At 56.5% G+C, this 24470-nt stretch overlaps 1 protein-coding gene across 2 annotated transcripts; it reads right to left on the reverse strand.

Annotated features, from left to right (window-relative positions):
- Positions 1-883: 883 nt before the first annotated feature.
- Cntn2 (contactin 2) lies at positions 884-19033 on the reverse strand. Of its 2 annotated transcripts, XM_042681882.1 has the most exons (23): positions 18923-19033; positions 13865-14009; positions 13605-13780; positions 13319-13414; positions 12805-13014; positions 12435-12534; positions 11238-11413; positions 10686-10697; positions 10442-10578; positions 9959-10088; positions 8471-8621; positions 8224-8351; positions 7911-8086; positions 7703-7823; positions 7023-7181; positions 6575-6724; positions 4187-4257; positions 3672-3906; positions 3341-3453; positions 2707-2893; positions 2104-2216; positions 1533-1701; positions 884-1168 (listed from the first exon to the last, which is right to left on the reverse strand). In XM_042681882.1, the coding sequence occupies exons 1-23, from the start codon at positions 19002-19004 to the stop codon at positions 1059-1061; spliced, it is 3147 nt and encodes a 1048-aa protein (XP_042537816.1). In that variant the 5' UTR covers positions 19005-19033; the 3' UTR covers positions 884-1058. The 2 variants fall into 2 exon arrangements, with proteins under 2 accessions (XP_042537816.1, XP_042537818.1); XM_042681884.1 differs by lacking the exon at positions 10686-10697.
- Between the last annotated feature and the right edge of the window lie 5437 nt (positions 19034-24470).

Below are 24470 nucleotides of genomic sequence, written 5' to 3' on the forward strand. Positions count from 1 at the left end.
GGTCTGAACTCAAGGTAGGAGTTAACCCCCCCCCTTTTTTTTCCTTCTGGGGACTTGAGAGATCAGGGGACCCTTGGGAGAAAGAGGTGTGACCGTTGATCCAAGGAGTTTCTGGGAGCAGGCAGGGGACCCACTGATGCTGGCTCGTCATTCCAGGACAAAGAATGAATGCTGCACTGAGACCTGACATCCGGGGCCTTCAGGCAGGGGCAGTGGGGGGGGGGGGTCATTCGTGGGTCTGCTGCAGGGTCTGGAGGAAGAGGGTCATTGTGGCTGGCTGTCTCCTGCCCCCAACCTGGAGGGGCCATGCAGGGTCAGTCTTGATGAGGTTCGGGGTCCCCCCTCAAGCCCTTCGGTCACCCAGCCACCTGACGTGGCTTTGTCTCGGAGGGTGACAGGGTTGGGTTGGCAGTGCTGGCTGAGAGGAGGAGGGCTAGTTCCTCTTTTTCACCAGGTGTCCCAGCCTCTCAACCCTCTGAGCTCCCACCCCAGCAGCCTGAGGGCTAGGAGTCCTGGGGGACTTCCTAGGGTGGAGGTCTAGGTCCCAGGGCGCGCCCTCCAGCCCAGCTGAGGGAGGCAGATGTGTGAGCCCTGCCTCACTTCTTCAGCCCCTTCAGGCCGTGCTCCTGCGGGGCCTTGGGCTGTGCTCTCAGCTGGCGGAGTCCACGTGCCTCCCAGAGCACCATGGCTGCTGATATAAAGGAATGTCCTAAAACTCCTTTTCCTCATAGGCTGTTCCTTCCATCCGGGACCCCGAGGGATCCAGGCACCTGGCTAAATGGCAATAAGGAAGTCATTGCCCTGGGGCCTCTTGACTTAAAGAAAAAAAAAATAAACTAATAAAATCTTCGCATGGTTCTATCCAGCTGGCAGAATAGGAAATACCCTGCCCCCCTATGGAAAGAGCTCTGATGAAAATAGGAGTTTAAAACTGACGGTTCTCAGGCACAGTGTTGGGCCATGTTGGCATCAGGAGGGGGCCGGGGCCAGCTGGCTGTGTCCATCCGAGGTGAGTGTCCAGCTCCGGGGTCGGGGGTGGGGGGAGGGTGGCACCGAGATCAGAGCTCCAGGTAGCCGATGAGCAGCAACATCACCGTGGAGTGGGAGAGGATGGGGCCGGGGTGCGGGGCCGGGCGGACTGCCAGGTTCTCCACCATCATGCTTGTGCCTGAAACCCGCAGAAGAAATGGGGAGCTGTGTCAGTGGGCCTGGAGCGAATCCACCCCACCCTACTTCCCAGAGAAGACAGTGCTGGTGGCTCATGGTAGCCCTGCTACCCACAGAGTTGGTGAGGGTCTTTGGCCCTTGGCCTTGAGCCTGATTCCGTACCCCCATAAAAGGCACACTCATGGCCCTGGCCCTCAGGGAGGTTTTAGGGGTACAGAAAGGTCAGCAACATGGAGGCTCCTCTGGCCCCTGCCTGCCTTGTCCTTAGCCCTGGGGGTCCAGGTGGGAGCTGGCTGGGGTGGAAACGAACCCTTAAGCAGGCGTCTGGGTTGGCCCTGACACTTGTGGGGTGGGGGAGACGGCACCTCCTTTCCTCACGATGTGGACTTCTGCTGGGGTACCGTCGCCCCCAGGCCCCGTGGTCCGGATCTGTACCCGGGCGTGGCCAATGTCTTCCAGTACCGGGATTTCTATCCAGTTCTTGCCGGTGACGTGGAGCGTGGGGGCTGGGTGCAGGTCATTCTGGTACAGCATCTGTGAGAAGGGGGGTTCCCGGTGTACCCTCCTCTGATTGGGGTACTTCCTTCTGTCTTTCCCAGCTCTAGGCATGGAGAAAAGTCCCTACAGTTCCTGGCCCTCAGGTTCTGTCTCCTCACTCTTCCTCCAGTTTCCCACTGGCCTGGCTAGTTGGGGGAGGCAAGCAAGCAAGCAGCTCTACTTTCTGCAGACACTGGAGGCTGGCGGGCCTCCATGGTGCCCATCCCCGCTCCCCCCGAAATCTGGTGTTCCCACAGTGATCCCCGAGTGGTCCCCATTCTCCTAGTCTTCTCCTGAGCTCCCAACAGATTTCCCAGATACAAACTCTCACTCAGACCCCACTAGTGATCACTGCAGCCTCCAGGTTCACTCCAGGTCGGGAAGGAATCCCTTCCTCACCTTATAGCCAGTAACTGCAGATTCATTTCTCAGGGGGACCACAGGGTCCCATTTGATGCTGAGGCTGGAGCTTGAGAAAGTCCAGGAGATGTTGCCCGGAGGTCGCCGGGGAGCTGCCGGAGAGGAAGGGAGACGTCACACCCTCTTGCTGCTAGCCAGCCCCTTGCCAGATGCCTGCCTGTACAGCAGGCACACCCAGAATATTCTGTAGCCACTGCCTAAGAAACAAAGCCAGGACAATTCAAAGGGTGGAGAAGAGGCATTAGCCACTGTCCTTGAGCTTTTGTGCTCAAGGCTAGAGCTCTCCCATTTGAGCCACAGTTCTACTTGCAGCTTTTTGGTCTTTAATTGGAAATAAGGGCCTCATGGACTTTGCTGCCCAGGCTGATTTCAAACTGAGATACTCAGACCTCAGCCTCCTGAGTAGCTAGGATTACAGCATAAGCAACCAGTGCCCAGCTCACCCTCTTTTCTTAGTGGACCCTCTTGTTTCTTTCCAGTCGAGGGCATGTGGGGTATAGCAACTATCTTGTCATCGAAGCATGATCCTGGAGCCCCTGCCTGGACACACACTCTCACCTCACCCCTGGTGGACAGACTCACGGGACTTCATGGTGGTGGCGTTGGCAGAAGGGCTGGCAGGCCCGGTTCCTGCCCTGTTGTAGGCCCGCACTGTCAGGTGGTACTTGGTATTGGGCTGCAGGTCAGTGATGCGAGCAATGGTATCCAGTCCTGCTGTCCTCACTCGGTCCGCTGCTGCTTCTTTGTCTCCGGCTTTCCAGTAGCGAATCTGAAGTGAACAGGGTGTGCTGAGGTCTGTGATGAATGAAGCCTGGGGTCTTGGGGTTTCCCTGCTCTGGGCCCTCTAACACGCTTTTCCTCTCCTGCTCACCCAGTCCTCTGAGCCAGACTCTGCTCAAGCACCTAGAGAGCAGGGCCATGCATGTGAGTGCAGGCTCTGTGTCTCTGGGTGCCTGGCAGAGTGCTCAGTCCAAGGGAAAGGAGCTCCATACACGGGCCGAATGGGGGAGCAGGTGGTGGATGGATGATGGGAGGGACAGGCCGAGCCTGGAGATGGCCAGTCATATTGCCTTCATGGTGTTTATACCTAGACCAAATAGCCCGTCTGCACCCCATGACTCTGCAGCCGCAGTAGGGGTGACCAATGAGTTATCATTGGTCCCCACCGAGTCCTGAAAGCCCAACACCCCTCTTTCTCCCGCCCCATGCTGCTCACCTCGTACCCCAGAAGGATTCCGTTCACGTCCTGCTGCACGGGTTCCCAGGTCACGTTCACCTCGGAGGCGGAGACCCCCTTGGCCCAGACCTTGCTGGGGGCCACTCGGGGTTCTGGGGATGATATCCGATGGGTGGGGACTGCCCAGCCCTGCCTGGGTCTTGCAGGGCAGTGTTCCCCCGCCCCCGTGGGCTCTGGAGGAGGGCCAGGTGGGGCTCCAGGTGGTCCCCTCTTGTGCAGCGCCCCACTGAGGGGACCAGGATGTCCAGGACTCCGGGGAGGTGGCTGGGCTGGGTGGTGGGGTGCGGGTGGGGGTTGGGGGGCAGCCCACCTTCCTCAGCCGAGTGCACCAGGGCGGTGAGGCTCTCGGGTCCGGTCCCACGGCGGTTGTAGCTGCGGATCTTGACCTCGAAGGGCGTGTAGGGGAGAATGCTGCGGTTGCTGTACACGAAGTACTGGGCATCGGCACCGGGCACCTGCGCCGTCTGCCAGGCGCTGCTGCCCTGCCTGCGGAAGGACAGCAGGTAGCCGAAGCCGTCTCCGTTCTGGTACTCCCGTGACATGGGCTGAGGGCGAGAGCGGGTGTGGGCGAGGGGCACGGGTGGGTCACCTGCCCATCACCCAGGGGAAGGGGTGGCCTGGGGACACGGGGGGGGGGGAGTCTGTGGGGATACTTAGGGGGGCAGGGGACAAGGGAGCCAGGAAGAGGACAATGACAGCTTGAGTCAGAACCGATGGTGGCCCAGTCTGGGCACTGCTCAAGGGGGTGAGGAGGAGAGAGGAAGGGGCGGGGCTTGTCCACCCCCAGAGGCAGAGGGCTCATCCTGCCCACCCTGGCCAGCTTACAGTCCAATTGACCATGAGCTCTCCCGGGGCCCCGCCGCCCCCGCTGAGTCCGGATGGTGCCACTGAGGGGGCTGTCAGGGACAAGGACACAGGAGTGGCTCGTTAACAGATATCTAGGCACCAAAAGACTCACCCCTTCCCTTCCCTTCCCTTCCTTCTCCCTTCCCTTCCCCTCCCCTTCCTTCTCACTTTCTCTTTCTCCTTCCCTCCTTCCTCCCTCTTCCCTCTTTTCCTTCCTTCCTTCCTTCCTTCCTTCCTTCCTTCCTTCCTTCCTTCCTTCCTTCCTTCCTCTCTCCCTCCCTCCCTCATTCTCTCTCTATCTCTGTCTCTGTCTGCCCCTTTCTGTTTTGGTAGTAAAGGAGTTTGAACTCAGGGCACTTGAGCTGTGCCTCGAGCCCTACATTTTGCTGGTTAATTGGAGATGGTGTCTTGGGACCTCTCTGTCCAGGCTAGCCTCAAACCGAAATCCTCTGGATCTCAGACTCTGGAGTAGTTAGGCCATCTTGGCCTTCAGCCCACCTCTTTTCTAGCAGTATTTCCCTAGGCCTGTTACTTAACCGATCTGAGCCTAATTCTCCCTCAAGGTGCTGTTTCTCTCAATGGTTATAACAGAAATAAAATTAAACAAAGAGTGGCTAGCATATAACTTATCTTTGTCCTTCCTACTCCTGTTGGCTTAAATCACAGAGCCCAACTTCACTTTGCTTTAAATTAAGGGCAACTAATAGCTCAGCCAAAACCAAACCAACAAACCCATTAAGAAAACAAAATCACTGTCTGTAACCCTAGCTACTCAGGAGGCTGAAGTCTGAGAATCCTGATTCAAAGGCAGCCTGGGCAGCAAAGTCTGACTCTAATTTCCAATAAACTACCCTCCCCCCCCAAATAAAGCAGAAAATGGAGCTGTGGCTCAAGTGGTAGAATGCTAGCCTCAAGGAAAAAACCTCAGGGACAGTGCCCAGGCCCTGAGTTCAAGCTCCAGGACTGGCACACACACACAAAAAAGGAAAGGTAAAGAAAAGAAAAGAAGAAAATAAAACCAAAGACCAACTCATCACAGGGTATTTTATCACTAGTTTTCTTCTTTAATTTCCTGATTGCCTCTAGCGTTACACAGACTGCTAATAAGACAAGGGCAGGTTCCATCAGCTTGAGCAGCACAGCAGAAATCTTTCTGCCCAGAAAGCTGTACTTAGAGACTTGAGCGGGTTCTGATGCGGGCATCTTCACCTGCATGAACTCCCTCTGGCCCTGAGCAGCAGCACACTGTGCCGAAGGTGATATAGCTAGAATTTGAACCCAGCTCCTGTGGTTTTAAAGTCTATCATCTTTCCTTTGCACAGTACTTGTCTCTGGGCTCCACCTATTCTGGTATACTGCAAGAAAGACACGTCCTCCCCACCCCACCTCATCAAGACGCTCAGAGGCCAAGAAATGGCTTCCTCGGGGATGTCTTACTCAGGAGAGGAACCAGCTAAAAATGCTGAGTGACTCCCCAGCCAGAAGGAGCTTGAAGGAGAACATGCTGTGTGGGAGTGCGTGGGCCACAGGACCGGGCAGGTGTGGGGAGGGATGCAGGGCTCTTGTGCCAGGCCCGCATCTGGGATGGGTCAGAGGGTGGGTAGGAAGCCTTGGGTAGATGCTGCTGGGGGGGGGGCGGTGATGAGGAGTCTTCCAGTTTCTCCCCCCTTCCCCACTCAAGTTCTGCACCCATACCTTTCTCTGTAGGCAGGGGCAGAGTATTACTCCTTCCTGCTGCTCCCAAGGAGCCATCTAAAGCAGGACTTGGAGACACTGGCTCCTCCAGCATCCTGCAGTGTCTCTCGTCTCTCTCTCTCTCTCTCTCTCTCTCTCACACACACACACACACACACACACACACACACACACACACGGACACACATCACCTCCCAATAGAATCAATCATTTAACGAAGTTTTGGAGAACAAACCTTTCACAAATGTCCCTTCAGGGTATATTTAAGATCCAAACTAGCTTGGCGTGGTGGTACACACCCATAATTTTGGCACTGGGGAGGCTGAGGCAGTAGGATTGCAAGTTGGAGGCCAGCGTGGGTTACACAGTGAGTTTGAGGCCAGCCTAGCTCAGGGTGGCACTGACTCAACAGAAACAAAACATAGCCAGATGACTGTGGCTCACATCTGTAACCTTATCTACTTAGGAAGCTGAGATAGGAGGATTTTGAGGTCTGAAGCCAGCCTAGGCAAAACAAAAAATCCAGGTCCTGACTTGTCTTCTCTCATGAGTTTTGTCAGTAGAGTTGGAACTCTCTAGTGTTAAGAGGTGGGTTGCTCACTGGGGGTCCCCTGAAGAGGGCCAAGGTCTCCCTCTGCTGAGAGTTCCTTTCTGGACACCCCGAATCCTGACCTGCTTCCTTGGTCCGGATCCTGCTGGAGGGCCCACTGGGCTCTCCCGTGCCCAGGATGTTGCTGGCTATGACCCGGAACTGGTAATCCATCCAGGGCGTGAGGCCCAGCACCTGGGCAGTCTCTGCATTGCCCTCAATGTTCGCGGGATCTGCAAGGAAAAGCTCTTGATTCCCCTTTAGAAATGATGGGGGGGCTTTTGCTAATGTTATGTGCACCCCTACACCCCATGAATATTTTCATTGCTCCAGTAATAATACTTCCAAGTCTTAAAGGCGCAGCTCAGAACATCTCAGACCAAGTGTTTTATCCTGCTGCGCTTCTCCCACTTTCTGTGCAACTGTCTCCCTGCCTGACCAAGGGTTCTCTCTTTCTCCAGACCCCTGCCTCCCATCACAGCACACAGCCAGGCCTTATCAATACCCACCCAAGTGGGGCCTCACACTTACTGGTCCGAACCTGCTTCCATTTCCCTGCAGGTAGAGTGCGAGCTTGCAGGGTGTACTTGGCAATGGGGCTGTGGTTGTCAAAGCCACGGCTCCAGCTCAGCTGGACGGTGGTGTCAGCGATGTCCCTCACGACCACTCCTCCTGGGGGACCTGGTGGGCCTGTATAGAAAGACAGATCCCACCGCAGGGTCAGCTTCCAATGGAAGCCAACCCCTTCCAGGCCCAGCGTGGGGGTGGCGCAGTACCCAAACTGGGCAACAGAGGGCGTAGCGAGCACACATAGAAGGGGGGTGGGCAGTGCCATGAGTGGGAATAAGGCATTGTGTGGTGGGAAGGCTGGATCTCAGGCTGGGGTCTGGGCCGGGCTCCCAGAGGTGATGTACAGATTTCCCAGCAGTGACCTTGAAAACTGACCTTGAAAACTGGGCTACTCACTGGGCTCAGCAAAGTGCTCCCCCATTCCCAAAACCTTGGCTTTCAAAGAAAAATATTCTATTTGTCTAGGACTCATGGAAGCCGGGCTCATGCGCCATGGACATGTCCCCCTCAGGGACTTCCGATGGCAGCTCCTCCCGCACAGCCTGGGGGTGTGAGGAGGCTGGAGAGCAGGTCACACGGCCCAGGGCCTCCAGGGGAGCAGGGGTGTATGTGTGTCAGGGCAGAGGTGGGAAATCTGTCACCTCGAACCAGGACAGTGGCCTCCTTCGATGCCCCGTCCACCACTGTCTGGGCCAGGCACGTGTACTTCCCTCCGTGGCGCAGCTGGGCATTCAGGAGGGTCAGGTCCCCAATCGTCTCCTTCTGCACCCAGGGGACGGAAGCAGGCGTCAAGAGATACGGCCCACAGAAAACAACCGAGCTTGGGGGTCCCCTGGCCCTAGGCCTTACCACGCTGGCCCTCCGGTAGTGTCCCCCAGGCTTGTGGAAGTCAATGGGGAAGTCGTCCAGGGTCCAGGTGAACGTGAGGTCCATGGTGGGGTCGTGGGAGGCGTGGCACTGGAGGGTCAGGTTGTCGCCCAAGTTGATGTCCGCGCTCGAGGGGGCTAGAGTGATCTTGGTTGCATCTACCAAAACAACAATGGCTGCCTGGGGGAGTTGGGGGAGGGAAGGGCCCAGGGAGGGGCCCTGGGATAGGGCCAGAAGCCCCAGGAAGGGAAAGGAGGATGGCACCCTGCGAGCTGAGCCATGCACCCTCTCTTACCCCGCACAGACAGGACCCCGGTGCTGTTGGCTTTGCCCATGAAATTCTCAGCAAAGCAGGTGTATTTGCCTTCGTCGGAACGACTGATGTTCCTTATAATCAAGGTGCCATCTGGAGTCACAGTCACTCTGCGGCAAGGACAAAGCACATCTGCCAACCCAGGGGCACGCAGGAATCAAGGGGAGAGGATCCCCCCACCCTGGGGAGGGCTCGGGGGAGCAAGAGCTGCTTGTGGGGCCCAGGGTACCTGCTGCTGTTCACCAGAATCTCAGTGCCCTTGCTCCAGAGCACCGTGGCTTTGGGAGCTGCCCGGGGCTGGCAGGGGATAGCGATCTCCCCTCCACGGGCTGCAGGGATGAGGCGCCGCACAGGGTTCTGCCTGAAGTCGGGGGCCAGGGCTACCAAGGAAGGGGAGAGACGCAGGATCTGTGTCACCGTCCATTAGGAAGGCACCTGACTACGCAAAGCTGCCTTTGTACTTTCTGATGTGCGATGTGCGATCTGTAGAACACACCCAGCATTCTCTGGACCACACCACCAAAACTGCCTGGACTATGGCAAAAGCCCCTACTGCTCATGGCCTTTTTCTTTTTCTCTCCCTTCCTTCCTCCCTCCCTCCCCCTTCTTCCCTCCCTCCCTCCCTTCCTCTGTCTTTCCTTCCTTCCTTCCTTTCTTTCTTTCTTTCTTTCTTTCTTTCTTTCTTTCTTTCTTTCTTTCTTTCTTTCTTTCTTTCTTTCTTTCTTTCTTTCTTTCTTTCTTTCCTAGTTGTGGAGCTTGAACTCAGGGCCTGGGCATTGTCCTTGAGCTTTTTACTCAAGGCTAAGTGCTCTCCCCCTTGAGCCACAGAGCCACTTCTGTTTTTTGGGGGGTTAACTGGAATTTAGAGTCTCACAGAGTTTCCTGTCCAGACTGGCTTTGAACTGCAATTCTCAGATCTCAGCATCCTGAGTAGCTAGGATTACAGATGTGAGACACTGGCACCTGGCTCAACTTCCTTGATACCATGTTCTTTTTATGACTACTGGCATTATTTATTGGATTTTGTGCTTCATTTGTCCCTCTCCAGTAATAAAGTTTACTGGACTGTAAGCTGAGAACTGATCACTAGTGTTCATTCTTTAGGAGGTGTTGAGTCAATAGCAGTGAAGAATTGAGTAAATTTTAGTTAAACCTCAATGAAAATGAACAGGGCAGATATCATTACATCCAGCCCAGAGAATGCTGGGCTGCAGCCCTCTGCAGGGCAGACAGTCTCTTTGTGGCTCAGCTCATTTTCCCCTCAGAGTGGCAGTGTGTGGGTGAGGCCATCACTGCCTCCATTTCTGTACAAGAAACTGAGGCAGAGAAATGCATAACACAGTGGAAGGGTTGGATTAAGCACAGAGTAGATCGATTTGGTTTTCGATGCCTCCTGCCATCTTTTTCTCCTAATGTCACTGCAGCAAGTATTTGCTTTGCCCAGGGGTTTGAAGCCCCTTCCCACTCACCCCCCCACCCTCACCCCCCCCCCCCCGCCAGAGCTCTCAATTTAGTGTCCTGCCTTCTTTCTTGAACCTAAGTCCTTCTAATTAGAAGCCCCTGGAAAACCAAGGAAGACTGGCCCCTGTGTGTATGTTCATGTGTTGTGGTGTGTGTGCATGTACATGTGTGTGCTTGGAGGCTCAGAACCCCTGCACCCCCACCAGGGGGCCCAGGGATGTCTCTGCCCCCTCCCCCGCCCCACCCCATGTTTTACCTTGCACAGCCAGCTCGGCGCTGGCGTAGACAGTGCCATGTTTATTCTCTGCCACACACTGGTACATTCCTGAGTCCTCCAGGCTCAGCTTAGAGAACTGCAGGTCCCCGGCTGACACCTCTACCCGGTTCTGTGCAGAAAAGCCCAGCAGGGTGGGGTAGGGGGATTAGCTTGGGTGTGGGGAGGGGCAGGCAGGGACACATACCATGGGGGTTCTAGACCCATGGTCCCTTGGCTTGGGGCAGCTCTATCTCAGAGCTGTCCGGAATCTCAGAGCTCTGAGACACACCTAGGACCACACTCTTGGTTTGTGGCTGAGTTGTGCCTGGATTCAGGTCTCTGGAATTCTACCCATCTACTCTGGGATGGAAAGAAGCTCCTCAAACCACCACCTGACACCTTGATCGGCCTGGCAGGGAGGGAGGATGGGGCCCACAGGAGAGGGAGGTGGTGTGTGGGAGGGAGGCAGCCCCGGTGGCCTACCTGGGAAGCCAGAGGCTCTCCGTTCCGCAGCCAGCGCACGGTGGGCCGGGGCTTGCCTGCAGCTGCGCAGCCCCAGCGTAGGTTGGAGCCGATGTCAGCCTCTGTGTCTGAGATCACTTTGAGCCACTCAGGCTGAGCTGGGGAACAAGGGCAAGAAAAAGATGACTAGGAGGAAACCGAGGCTTCTGGGATGGGCTGGAATGGCAAGACTGCAGTACTGGTGACAGACAGCAGAGGACGCCACCTGCTTTCTGGGCTAGAGAAAACAAAAGGGGGCTGGGGGTGGGGGGCCAGAAAGAGGCTGCCAGAGGAAAGATGGTACTCTGTGGCTGTACCAGTGGCTTGTCATTTTATTTTATAATTTTGTTGGTCATGGGGCTTGAACTCAGGGGCTGGGCGCTGTACCTAAGCTCTTTTGCTCAAAGCTAGCGCTCTACCACGTGGAACCACAGAGCCACTTCTGGTTTTCTGGTGGTTAATTGGAGATTAGAGTTCCACAGCCTTTCCTGCTGAGTGGGGCTGGCTTTGAACCATGATCCTCAGCTCTCAGCTTCCTGAGTGGCTAGGATTACAGGCCTGAGTCACTGCCACCCAGCTTTCATTATTTTATTTGACTTTTTAGCAACTTAAACCACTGCAAGGCCTTCGCTGTGCTTTCTGTAGCCTTCGCTGATGGTCTGGACTGGCCTCTGTGTGTTCAGAGAGGTCCTGGCCGGGACCAGAGATGGGAGGGTCGCTCCGTCTTCTCCTCGGGGACAGGGTGGAGGCAGGAAAGGGGAGCAGCCAGGCTCTGTACCCTGCACGATGACGCGGCCCTGGACGGTATCTCGGCCCTTGGAGTTCTCCACCTCGCACTCATAGGTGCCCTCGTCCTCAAAGCTCACACTGGGAATCTGCAGGGTGGGCTCGGCCGTGGCCCACTGCGGGGATAAGGTGCCGTCCACCTTGCGCCACTTGATCCTGGGGACGGGGCTGCCAGAGGAGAGAGACACAGGCAGAGGGAGCAAGCGGATCAGGCGGTGCCACCCGGAGCCCAGAGCCCAGCCTTCCTCAGATGCTGGCAGGGGAGGGGCTGAGGGCATGTGTGAACTGCTCTCAGGCTCTTCTCTGGGACAGGCTCAGGACGCAGTGGGGCAGGGAGGACATGAAGCAGGGCTCCTCTATACCTACCCCATGCCACAGCTAGGAAGCCAATGAAGTTGATCTGTACCCCAAAGCTGCCTTTCCCTCCCAGGCACACTGGTCAGCAGCGGCCTGGGACCTGGGTCTTTATGGGTCCCTTCTCCCATCACTCCACTTCCCAAAGCACTTTGACAATCTGTGTATTAGCTTGCATTAAGAATCGGTGAGTCCCACAGGACCTCCATGCCACCTGCCTAATGGTTTTCTAAGGGCATTTCCAAGCCCTGGATCCTGTGTCCTGGGTGGCTACTGCTTTTCTCAGTAACACTTTCCAGAAAGCAGAGGCCCAGGGGACATGTGAGGATCGGGAAGACCAGAGTTCAAATCCCAGTTGCCTATTCATTCCACACACATTTACTGAGCACCTGCTACTGCGAATAGCGCAGTCTCGGTGAAGCCTCTGTGATTTTTTTAACTAATGGTTAACACGGAACACTTCACCAAATGCCAAGCACTGCTCTAAGGGCTGAAAGGTGAGTTAACTTATTTAATCTTCATAACAAGCCCCTGTAGACATAGTGTTATTACCATTCAACAATAAGGAAACAGCCCTGGAGAGGTTAGGTAATTTACCCACAGTCTCCCAGCGAGCCAGTGGCAGAGCTGGGATTTGAACTGGCAGGGTGAGTTGGTGTCTCTACTCTGTGATTCTTGCTTCCAGCCCTGCATAACCTCCATAGGCCTGACCCTGCCAGGCTCAGGAAAAGTAACCCATGTGCGTGGGGCCCCGGGGTGGGGTGCTCAGTGGGGGTGGGCGATGCCCCCTGTGTGCCGGCCCCCCGTGTCCCCAAGGGGCTCCTACACTGCTTACTTCCCAAAGGCGAAGCACTCCAGGGTCACCTGCTGTCCCACCAGCGCGTAGGTCTCTGGGGGGAACCGGGCCTTGATGCTGGGTGCAAAGAGCCGGGGGTCTGGGAAAGAGAGGCATTCGCAAGTCACAAGCCAGCGACCCCAGACCGGTGTTAATGTCACTGCTCACAGCCCATGCATCTGGTAGGGGAGCGGAGTGTCAGAGATTGCCCTTTCCCCTTGCGGCCTGGGGCACAGGTTCGAGAGCTTTCAGCAGGGGGACTGGGGCTCCCAGAGCCTGGATCCTGTGCCCTGCCAGCTGGTCTTCTCCAGCCCCAAGCGAAGCCCTCGGCCCTCCCAGCTCCCTCCTCCGCCATGTCCTCCGGCCTGACCTTCGGCTGCCAGGTTGAGCTGCGCGAACTTGCTGAAGACGCTCTTGGTGGAGAAGTCCATGTGGCTGGTGGCCAGGCAGGAGTAGTTGCCCAGATCCGAAGCGTTGGTCCGGGCGATGTACAGGTTCCCTGTGGTCTGGGACACGAAGTGACGCCCGTCCGTCGGGATGAAGTTGGGGAACTCATTGAGGAGCCAGCGGTAGGACAAGCCTAGGAGGTGGGGAGTTCGAGGCAACCACGGGGTGCTGGGCTCACAGCCAAGCTGGGTTGGAGCCCACCATAGGGGAGGAGGATGAGCACGTTGTACCCCAAGCCCCTCTATACACGAACTGGAGCTGAGGGAAGAAGAGGCTTTCGCTCTGTCCCAGCGGGGAGCACACACACCTTCAGGAAATGATCAACCCAAAGGGAAACTGAGCCATTTCACGCTGGGACTCAGGATGGAGGCGTCCAAGGGTCACGTGCCACCTCTTCTTCCTCCTCCTCTCTGCCGAGCCCCCTGCGCCCCACTCACCTGGGTAGTGGGCCGGCGGGTTACACGGGAGCATCACCCCCCAGCCCTCATGGGTTTTCACCGGGTCTCGCTCTTCCTTGGAGAATTCCTGAAGAACTGGAGGTGGAGACCAGGGCTCAGGGGCTGTCCTGCAACCTGGGGGCCCTCCCGGCTGCCCCCCCACGGGGGAAGAAGCAAGTCACTAGGGTCAGAGGGCAGCAAAGGCCTGATGGGGGTGTCACCTTTCCTTTCTAGGCCCTTCCTCCTCCCCCACCCCCCCAGGGTCTCCGCCCCCTTTGGGTCTCACAGCCAAAGCGGAGGACAGCCTCCCTGCTGACCACCGTGCCCACTGGGTTTGAGGCCAGGCACTGGTAGACGCCGGCATCCTGGGCCTTGGTGGGGTTGGTGATGACCAGGTTGCCCCCCACCAGCTGGTGACGGGACCCAGGTTCCAGCTTCATCTCCGTGCCGTTCATCTTCCACCTGCAGCGGGCATAGGAGGGCAATCTCAGTCCTAGCTGACATAAGGCTGGCATGAGGGAAAAGTGTGCCCGGCAAAGGCCTCACCTATAGGTAGCTGGAGGGCTGGCCCGGGCACGGCATGCCAGTGTCACCTGCTCCTCCGTGGACTCCTCTGGGAATAGCAGGCCGAGTGGCTGGTCTTCAAAGACAGGCCCGAAGGTGGCTGGGGAAGCCCACGAGGAGCTCTGAGCTGCAGGCAGGACACCACCAAGAGGCCTCAGGGCCTGAGGCTAGCTGGAGAATCACCCCTGGAGTGTACCCGCCAGCAGAACAGCAGAACTTCCTGCGGTGATGGGTTTTGCCATTGTTCACATTATCCAATATGGTGGCCACCAGTTACTGGCCACTATTGGGAACTTGAAATGTGGCTACCGTGGCTGAGGAACCAACATTTCAAAATTTGATTTGTGTGTGTGTGTGTGTGTGTGTGTGTGTGTGTGTGTGTGTGTGTATGTGTGCGTATATTCTGATACTGGGACTTGAACTCAGGGCCCTGGGCTCTTCCTTTGCTTTTCCACTCAAGGCTAGTGCTCTACCACTTGAGCCACACACCAGGTTTTTGCTGGTTAATTGGAGATAAAATCTTGTGGGCTTTTCTGCCCAGGCTGAGTTTGAACTGTGCTCCTCAGAGCGCAGCTTCCTGAGTAGCTAGGATTACAGGTGTGAGCCACCAGCCCTTGGCTTGATTTGATTGCATTTTAATTAATTTAAATTTGATTTTAAAGAAGCTGGGCAGGGCCCATCTACTCAAGCTGGTGGAGTCAGCTCGCTCATCCTGTGCTTAGTTATGAAGTGCTGCTGTCTATGTGGCACTGAGCTGTGAGGAATAATCAGACTCAGCTCCTCTCTCTGAAGGAGGGAGAGGGGGCAGAAAAGTGAGTCTGTAAGGTGACATGCTGTCGCGGCGGCTTAGGATGGAGACTCTCAGGTCCTGCAAATGGAGGAGCCCTCCCGCCCGCCCCCCCCCCTGCCCTGGGAGCCTCAGGGGAGTGTCATGGAAGAACCGATCTGCAGATATACGAGGTGTGAGAAGACGCACTGGCCAAGATGGGGGAAACAGGATGTATTCTGGAGTCCAGTGCTGGATGGGACAGTGAGGCCCAGTGAAAGGTTGCTCTGGTTGGGGGCTCCTCCAGCTAGCAGTGTGACCTTAGGGCAAATTACAGGACCATTGGGCTGGGAAGGTGGCTCAGTGGTAGAGCACTTGCCTTGCATGCTCGAGGCCCTGGGTTCAATTCCTCAGCACTACATAAGAAAAAAGCCGGAAGTGGTGCTGTGGCTCAAGTGGTAGAGTGCTAGCCTTGAGCTGAAGAGCTGAGGGACAGCACCCAGGCCCAGAGTTCAGGCCCCACGACCGGATCCCCCCCCCCCAAAAAAGAAAAAAAATTACAGGACCATTGTCTTCATCTGTGTAAAGGAAAGAGGATGCAGCTGGGCATGGTGGTAGCTGCGTGTAATCCCAGTCACCTGGGGAGGCAGAGGGAGGAGGCTCAAGATCCAGCCAGGGCCAAAGTAAGAGCTCCGAAATTGAGAAGCAAACTAAAAGTGAAAGAACCGGAGACACTACCAAAAAGCTGCACGTGGAGCTGTGGCTAAAGTGGTACAGTGCTAGCCTTGAGCAAAAAGAAGCTCGGGGACAACACCCAGGCCTTGAGTTCAAGCCCCAGGAACAACACTTACCAAATACACATACCAAAAAGCCACACAGCAAATGCATGACACGGGCAGACTGAGACCTCCTGAAGTTGCTAAACAAATAGGTGCTACACCTGCAAGGGGCATTTCTCTGGCCCCTGTGCCAGGGGACACTGCTGTCTGCATATGCCATGGGGCAGGGACAGGGCCTCATCTGCCTTTGCCCGGGAGGGTCTGTCTACTGCCTGGTGGTGCCCGCTGGCTCTGCCACTTTGGCGTCAGGTGAGAGGCAGGTCCCCCTAATTGGCTCCTACCTCAATGATTTCCAGCCCCTGTGGTGGGTGGCGGAGGGAAGGGTCCCCATTAACCAATTAGCGCCTCCTTCCTTGGTGCATCCAGCTGCCAGCCTTCTTCCCAGGCTGGACCCCTCCCCCTGCCGCAGCTGAGGCCCAGCCCCGTCCCCCCCCCACCAAGAGTGTGGGGGGGGGCAGCTGTCAAGCAGCTCTGAGAACGGGAGGGGGGGGAGACAGACATCCCCTGGGCCTGAGCCCCTCCCTGCCACCCGCCATTACTCTCCCTCACTACCGCCCGGGGGCCTCGGGGCTGGGAAGCCCAGCTTAATCCTGAGTTAATGAAGGTGGTAGAGGGTAGAGACCCTGCTCCAGCTGGGACCCCCGAGGAGGGAGGAGGCGGCGGCTAGGCTGCAGCGTTTTTGTACACTAGGAGTTTGCAGGAAGTGTGGGGGTGGGGTGGGGCACACTTGTACTTTCAGCCTGTCTTTCTTCCTGAGAAGAAAGCTTTCTCCTTTGTACCAGCCATGTGCATGCCCTCACATGCACCCCAACAAACAACTCAGATGGCCACAGACACATTTATACACACATCTGTTCCTTGCACAAAAGCTGCAAATGACCACGCATGCTCATCTCCCTAGGCATGTATTTATAACCTGCTGATGATAAGTAAAGCAGTGGCAAAAACGAGTGCTATCATTGATTCGTGTTTACTGTGTGAGGATGCCTCCGTCCACACTTCTTTCTTCCTCAGAACCCTTTTACCAGGCAGGCACTGCACTTCCTTTTTTTTTTTTTTTTTGTCAGTCATGGGGTTTGAACTCTGGGCCTGGGTGCTGTCCCTCAGCTCTTCAGCTCAAGGCGAGCGCTCTACCACTTGAGCCACAGCGCCACTTGTGGTTTTCTGGTGGTTTATTGGAGATAAGAGTCTCACAGACTGTCCTGCCCGGGCTGGCTTTGATCCTCAGATCTCAGCCTCCTGAGTGTGAGCCACCTGTGCCCAGCTAAATGCACTGCACTTTCTTATTTCACCAAGGTGGAAAGTGAGACTCAGAAGGGTTTAGTAAATTGCCCCAGGTCACACAGCAGGAAGCAGATCTGGGCGGCAGGTAGGGATTCTGCGCTCAGCCAGCCTTGCCCCTCTCCCCTCCTGCCAGCTTCATGCAGTCAGCACCCCTAATCACCATTCTTGACCTCCATTTCTGGACCATCTGGGGCCCAGAGGTGCGCAAGCAGACTCCCTAGGTGTGAGACTCAACGATCCAGGTTGTGCAAATCCCCTGGTCGCATTCTGAAGGGTTGAGGGACCAGCACCAGGCAGCAACGGCTTCTGGGCATAGCCAACCGCCCCCCCCCCCCATACTCCCATCCCCACAGCTCATGGGCACCCACACACGCCCCACACTTTCCTACGGTACATACACACCCACCTGTGCACGCCCCTTCTCACACCATGTGCACACACGTGCGTGTGCATGCATGCACACACACATGTCAGAAATCTTGCACAGGCCAGGCATGGTAGTTCACACCTGTAATCCCAGTTAAGGAGGTAGAGAGGGGAGAATGACAGTTCAAGGTCAACTTGGGCCAAAAAAAAGAGCAGCCAGACCTTAGCTGAAAACAAAGGAAAGCAGAAAGGGGTGGGACCTGACTGCAGAACACTTGCCGGGGGTCCCCAGCGGAACCCCAATACCAGCAGCCCCGCCCTCCAACAGCCACAACAAAGCCTTGCAGAGGGAGCAAGGGATGGAAAGCACAGGGACCTCCCTTGCGCTCCTCTTGCTTTTGGGACCAGGGATTCAGCACGGGATTCTGGTATTTTGTGGGGGGAGAGGATAGGAGGGGGTGCAGTAGGCCATCAAGAGATGAGGTGCTTTCTGGGCAGGGTGTGGGCACCGGCACGGGATTTGCCTCTTCTGCCTCTCTGTTGCTCTGGGGTGGCAGGCCAGGTCCCGCCTCCCCTGGCAATTGCCCTCTGACCTCTCGGGGTCTGCAGACCCTGAAGGCTGCCCGCCCCAATGGCTCATGTGGAGTGGTCGGCACCAAGTTGTCCTGGGGGGGGGAAGGGGCGGGGCAGGTATACTGAGGGACCCAGACCCTTCCTGTGGGTCCAGGGCTCCCTGCTCTACCTGCTCCTCTGACAGGGGCCCTGGGGAGCTCCCTGACTCTCTGGCTGCAGAGTGGTGGACACGTGTCTGTGCAGATGACCTGGACACAGGTCTGTGGCCTGGTAGGGGTGTGGTGGGAGGTGTGGGGGAGTTGGTGAGTGGGACTCCAGGACTGCAGAGAGGAGCGTAGCGCCCTCCCTGGGAATTTGTTGGGGAGAAGAAATAACCAATTGACCTGGGCCTGGTATCAGGCTCAGAGACCCCCCCTCAGCGGTAGCCCTGGAGACCCCCAGTTCTGGGACCCCCTCCCCTCTGTGGGGACAGGTAGCGTCATGAGCTCCCGGTTCTTCTGTCATCTGCTCTCTGCGTTTTCTCTGCTGGTACGTGGGGCCCCCTCATTCCCTCTCCTGGAGGTCAGCCCGCTGCTCCCATCTGGAGCGCTCTGTGAGCTTTTTTGGATCTGATGGGCATGCGTCATGACCTTCTCTTTCTCTTTCCCACGTGCTGACACTGGGGCTTTCCCACGTGCTGACACTTCCACTTTTGGCCTGCTGCTGGTTAATTGGAGAAAGAGTCTCTAAGATTTTCCTGCCCAGGACTGGCTTTGAACCACAATCCTCCAGCTCTCAGCCTGCCTCCTGCATAGCTAGGATTATAGGCATGAGCTCCAGAGCCTGACGCCATGATCTGTCTTTTCTGGGGTGGCTTCTGAGCCCTTGAAAGGTGGCTTGTGAATCGGAGGACATTGATTGTTTTCACTGAATGGAATGTTAGCAGTCCATGGCCACTGTCTGTTGGACAGTGCAGGCCTAGCTCTGGGTGGACAGCACGGAGATCTGGTCGTAGCATAATTTCCTGTGTGACCAGGGTAACCCACTCACCCTTCCTGGGTCATTCTTTCCTTCACCCACAACACAACAACGACTCATTGTCTCTCCTCCTAACCTCGAAGGGAAGATCCACAGACGGGGCTCTGGGCGCTGTGCCAGGCAGAGGCAATTACTTCTGTAGTCATCACCCAAGCCAAGACAAGAATCACTGCTAGCCCAGGTGAACGCTCTTACCTGGGGAGGAGGCGAGGGTCCAGGTGACCAGCAGCGGTAGCAGCGGCAGTAGGCATGGCTTCTTCCTGGTGAGGGTCCCCATGCTGGGATCCCAAGCCAAGGCAAGAATCAGAAGAGACGAGCCTCAGCCCAACTTGGGAGAGTCTGCCCAGAGGCTGACAAGCACCTGGGGAGGCAGAGATGACAGAGGACTCTGAACCAAGGCCTGGCCTTCTCTCAGGCACCTGCATCTGCTTAGTGAGTGAATGCTTCTCTTGCCTGGGTCGATGCTGGAGAAATCGCTTAAGAGCTCATCCGCCATTCCTCCCTTCCCCCTCCCCCCCAGCCCCAGGGGAGGGGCTTGGCTATTACCTTGGACAATTTCCAAGGGCCTAGTGCCTCCTACTGCCCCTCTGGGAGTCTGGCTCTGCCCTGTTTTTCTGCCCCCTCCCCCTCCATAAGCCGGTGGGGGTGCTGATCAGATGGTAAAAGCTAGGCAGTGTTAATTGGGAGGCAAGAGTCCACCTGCCTGCTTGTCCGGCTAGCTCTAGATGTCCCTCCACACAGAGTCTGGAAGAGGGCGGGGCGGGAACCTGGCTGTGGGGGCCCGGATGCCCTCCTCTGGTGGTTGGCAGATTGGGTGGGACTTGCTCTCCCTGGCCCGTCCCCCATCTCTGCTGGGTAGGAGCTCAAAAGCCCTCTCTGGGAGCTGCATCAAGTCTCTTCAGACCAGCCTGCTTTTCTTAGCCACATCCTGGGGCCAGGGTGCCCAGGTAAGGCACTCACATGACTGATGGGGAGTCATGACCTTAGATCTGTTAGCCATGTCCCTAGCAGGCCTCATGCAAGAGTTCATGCAGCTACCAGGAGGACGTTGGCTAATAGGGACTTGGTTCCATCTGCAGCTCCCGAGGTCCTGTGCTGGACCGGCCATAGAGAGCCAGGCAGCATCCTGACCCAGCAATCTCTCCCTTCCTAGCATCTTGAGAGTAGGGGTGGGCCTAGACCCGCTTCCTCACCCACTCTCTTCCCTCTATTGGAGTGCAGACTTGGGGTCCTGTCTTCCAGTCGCTCTAGTGTGCCTGGTCACCAATACCCTGATTTGGTGTGGCCACAGCAGCCAAGGTGCTTGCCCGGCTGCAGATTCTGCAGCTCTGCCGAATCCCCCTGCCAGCCTGTGGCAGTCTAGGCACAGGACAGGATCTGGGTGGGGGTGTTTGTGCAGTCTGGTCGTCTCTGGACCTGTGTTTTACCATTTGAGATAGGTTTCTCAGCCAGAGAGCTAAGCAGCTGAGAGCTGTCCTCTGGGTGGGGCAGGTGGAGAAGGAAGGTATACAGGGCTCTGGGATGCACCTGGAGGCCAGGGCAGGACCTGACGATGAATGGGACAACTCACATTCACTTTCCTTTCCCTTGGAAAGAGAGTTCCCACCCTCTCCACAGAGAGGGGGGAGGGGGCCTGCGGGGAATCACCAGCCTTCAGCCTTCACAGCCCTGGCTGCCACCCAGAGGGGCTGCAGGAGGGAGGAGAGACGTGGTCCTGGGGCCTGTCCAGGAGAACAGGGCGAGGCTGCTGGGCAGAGTCCAGAAGCAGGGTGCTGGGAGATGAGCAGATAGTGGCCCTTCCCCACCTGATTCCAGCCTCATAGCTACTTCTCCTTGTCAGGAAGGAGTGCAGTCACCACCTGCCAGACACCTGCTCCCCTAGTCCTTGCTACTCTCAGTTCCAGACCAAATCCAGACACCTCCAGCCTTCTCTGACAACCTGCTTACCCGTTTCCCTGCAGCACCTCTGGGCCACACGTTACCCTTCAAGAAAGCTCAGAGAACTCAGATTCATGCTGGGTGACACCCTGTGGGGAGAGCACCTGTAATGCTCATCCAGGATCCCCGTGCCCAGCACCATGCCCAGTGCTTTATCCACACATTTACAAACATTGCTTGTATGCCCACATCTCATCGTGGTTCTGTATAGCTGGGAGACACGGCTGCACCAGGAGCTCAGAATATCTCTGACAGGATGATGGTCTTTGGTGTTCTTTGGGAGAACCCCAGGTCAAACTGGCACACACACACACACACACACACACACACACACACACTGGTCTGCTGGCCAGGTGTCTCTTCATGGGAAAATGCCATACCCTGAGCACTAATGCAAAGAGTTATCCTCAGAATAGAAAAGCACTGGGACAGCTTGGAATCTTCCAGCATTTGGAACCTGGTGGGCTGGAGCTGGTCATATGGGCTTCATCTCCGAACAGCTCTGTGAGCTTGGAGAAGCCCTTTCTCATCATGGAGCCTCAGTGTTCTTATTGGAAAGATGGAGTTTGTAATGAGTGTTTTGCAAGTCGTTCTTGCATGCTACAGGCAGTAACCGACTGTTTTCTGCCTAAGTTACTATGAAGCCTCAGGCCAGTTGGATTGGCAGGGGGAAGAAAGGAACCACGGGGTGGGGGTGGGGGAGGATTGAGAGAGAGAGAGAGAGAGAGAGAGGGGCGGGTGGGGAGAAGATGCTCTCCGCCCCTTCCCCCCTCCCACCGGAGCATCTCCACTTCCATCTGCTTCACTGAGCGAACTTTCCAGGAGGTTTCCTTGTGGGAAGTCTCCTCGAGCCAGGTTCAAAACTCCCTGTTGGCCCTGGCGAGCCACGACCTGGTGCCTGGCAGAGAGAAGATGCTCTGTCTTCATTGGCTCCAGCCTTCTGTCAGCCTGCCAGAGTGGGAGCTCATTGTGGGCTGTGGGGCTGGCCCGGGCAGAGCTGGGCTGCAGAGGTCCACCCGGAAGGGGCCAGACCAAGGCGAGGCCTGGAGAGCATCACAGTGGCCCCCTGTGGTGGCCAGGCTCATCTGCTGTCTCTATTCCCACAGGCGATCACTGTAGATCACGGGAAATCCAATCTCCGGGCTCATCTTTTATGAAGTTCAGTGTAATCCAGATTTCTACCAGCCATCTTTCCAGCCCAGCGGGCTTTGGGGACATCTGGGGACTGGGATCTACAGCTTTAGAGCAGGTGTGAGTTGGGCCAGCAGGGGTGAGGACTTGGAGTGGCTCTTGGGGGGCACTGGACACCAGTGAGCTCCATCAGATATATACTGAGCCCCATGGTGTGCTGAGGTCTTGGATGAACGGTCTTGTACACACCTATGTGTGGACACACACAGACACTCATAGTTTGGGCTTAAGGTTGGAGTGTATTATTGCTCCCTGAAGGTGAGGCAGTCAGCATCCATCCTTGCCTGAGTCTATTTCCATGACAGCATCCCTTGACCATGTGCCAGGCATTGTGCTGAGTGCAGGGGCGACTGTAATGGAGACACTGCCTTTATGGACCTCTGACCAACAGAGAGCAGCCGTAGGACGAGTGTACCAGTTCCCAGACCAGCCATCGCCCCCACCATCTGCCCTAGGACATGTTCTAGGATGCCCGCAATGGAGGGGTCTTTTTGTTAGGAGCAAGCCTGGAGTGGAGCTATGCCAGGCCCAAGCTTGAGCCAGCCCAGCCTCGCCCAGGCCAGCTGCCCTGGTGCAGGAGTGTAGGCGCAGGCTGGCACAGGCGGGCACAGGCTGTTGCAGGGGGGCTGGCCCAGCACATGGGGGAACTGGCTACTTGGGGGTCTAAGGGAGTCAGGGGGGAGCTGGCGAAAGTTCTCAGCCCAGGAAACAAAGGGGAACAGCTGGAAGACAGAGGCAGTGAGCTAGACTCCAGCATGCAACAGGGCTGGTGAGGTTTGCTGGGCTAAAGACTGCTGCTTGGAGCCAGTCAGAAGATAAAAGCCACATTCTCCCCAAATGGTATCTCTTGGGGTGCCAAGATTCTGGAGGCTAGATCTGTGAGGGCCTGCTAACTTCTGCTAACTTCTGTCAGTGGGGAAAGAAGGGAGTTTGGAGCCCAATAGGAGGCAGAGAGTAGATTATTGTCAGCTTCCGAAGTACTCTAGCAGCCCGTGGGGCCCTTCCCTTTGCCTCTATTCTGTACTATAGCCTTAGCCCCAGGGGTTCTCAGGATAGGGAAAAGGAGTCAGCCAGACCCCTGAATAATTATTATAACTTTAGTTATCACTGTCATTCTGAGCCTTTCCTGGCCCCTGGGGAGAAGGGGGCAAAGTCGGAGCCAGCCTTGGCCCTTCAAAAGTGCTTGGGGAAGAAGAGAGTTCTGGAGGAGCCTGTATGGCCCTCCTGTGTCTGTGGATACTCCAGCTGTCCCAGCGGACTTCCTGACTCAGTTCCGGCTCTACACCACACTCACAGCTGCTCAGGGCACTGTGTCCTGGGCAGGCACCTCCCTCCTCTTCCAGGTGCGGTGAACCTACGTAAGCACCAGCAGCCACCCAGCCTACGGCACGATGTATTCAGGTCAGAGGTGTATGTGGGCTCTCCCCCACAACACTCCTCAGCCCCCGCCTCCTGCCTCAGAGGACGGAAGAACAAGTTCAGCACTGGTCCTCTGCTTAAGACAGGAGCTGCCACCTTGGACAGCACCATCGTCCTCCAGGAAGATTGGGAACCAGTTTAAGCGCCCCCCGGCCCCTGGGAGACAGGACTCTGTGGTGGGGGCCATTGAGGTGCTCAGCATGCACGGCTAGGCAGCAGGTGACACGGGGAGGCAGGGGACACGCCAGCTGAGAGGTGTCCACAGAGCCTGGAGCCAGACAGGGACTTAGGGTAGACATGGGATGGGATGGGGCTCTCTCCTCAGCTCCAAATGGGGACAGAGAAGTGTAGCCACACCTCCCCTCAGTCTCCTCTGTGTGCCCCTTCCCTCTAGCCCACAGCTTCTTCTGCCAGCTCTTCTTCGTGTCAGCAGCTGGTTGCCCGAGGCCCCAGCCTGGTGCTGATGCGGGAGTTGGGGAGATGGTGACTCCTGGGGCTTGTGGATCTGCCAGGGCTCTCAGCACTGTACAAAGGGGAGTCTGGCACTTGATGGGAAGCCTGGAGTCTCTGATCATCCTGTGCCTGTCCTCTGGGGCCAGATACCCTTCAGAGTAGGGAGGGGACAAAAGCAGACTTAGGTCCTCCCGGAAGGAGGCTTGGGTCCAGAGACAAGCCACTTTGGGCTTTTGTTTGTTTGTTTTGTTTTTGTCAATTGTGGGCCTGGATGCTGTCCCTGAGTTCTTATTTGCTCAAAGCTAGCACTCTACCACTTTGAACCACAGCACCACTTCTAGTTTTCTGGCAGTTAATTGGAGATAAGAGTCTCACAGACTTTCCTGCCCGGGCTGGCTTTGAACCATGATCTCAGATCTCAGCCTCTTGAATAGCTAGGATTACAGACATGTGCCACCAGCGCCCAGCCACCTTTGGTTTTTCCCATTACCTGTCTGGTAGGAGCAGCAAGCACTGGTTTTGGAAGAAGGACCCTCTCCCCTTTCTGATGTCAAACCCAGGTCCTCACACACTAGAAAAGCACTGTCCTGAGCTACACTCCCAGCCCCTTCAGGGCCCTCTTTAGAGATGCTGGGTGGCGGTAAGAACAATGGTCCCCCTCCATCCCCACAGAAGGGAGACTCCCTCGGTGGTTGGGCAGCTTCCTGCAGGCTGGCTCAGGGCAAAAGTCTGGGCAACACGG

The sequence above is a fragment of the Dipodomys spectabilis genome, unplaced genomic scaffold, assembly GCF_019054845.1.
Source record: "Dipodomys spectabilis isolate Male_0828 unplaced genomic scaffold, ASM1905484v1 ptg000069l, whole genome shotgun sequence".
NCBI lineage: Eukaryota > Metazoa > Chordata > Mammalia > Rodentia > Heteromyidae > Dipodomys > Dipodomys spectabilis.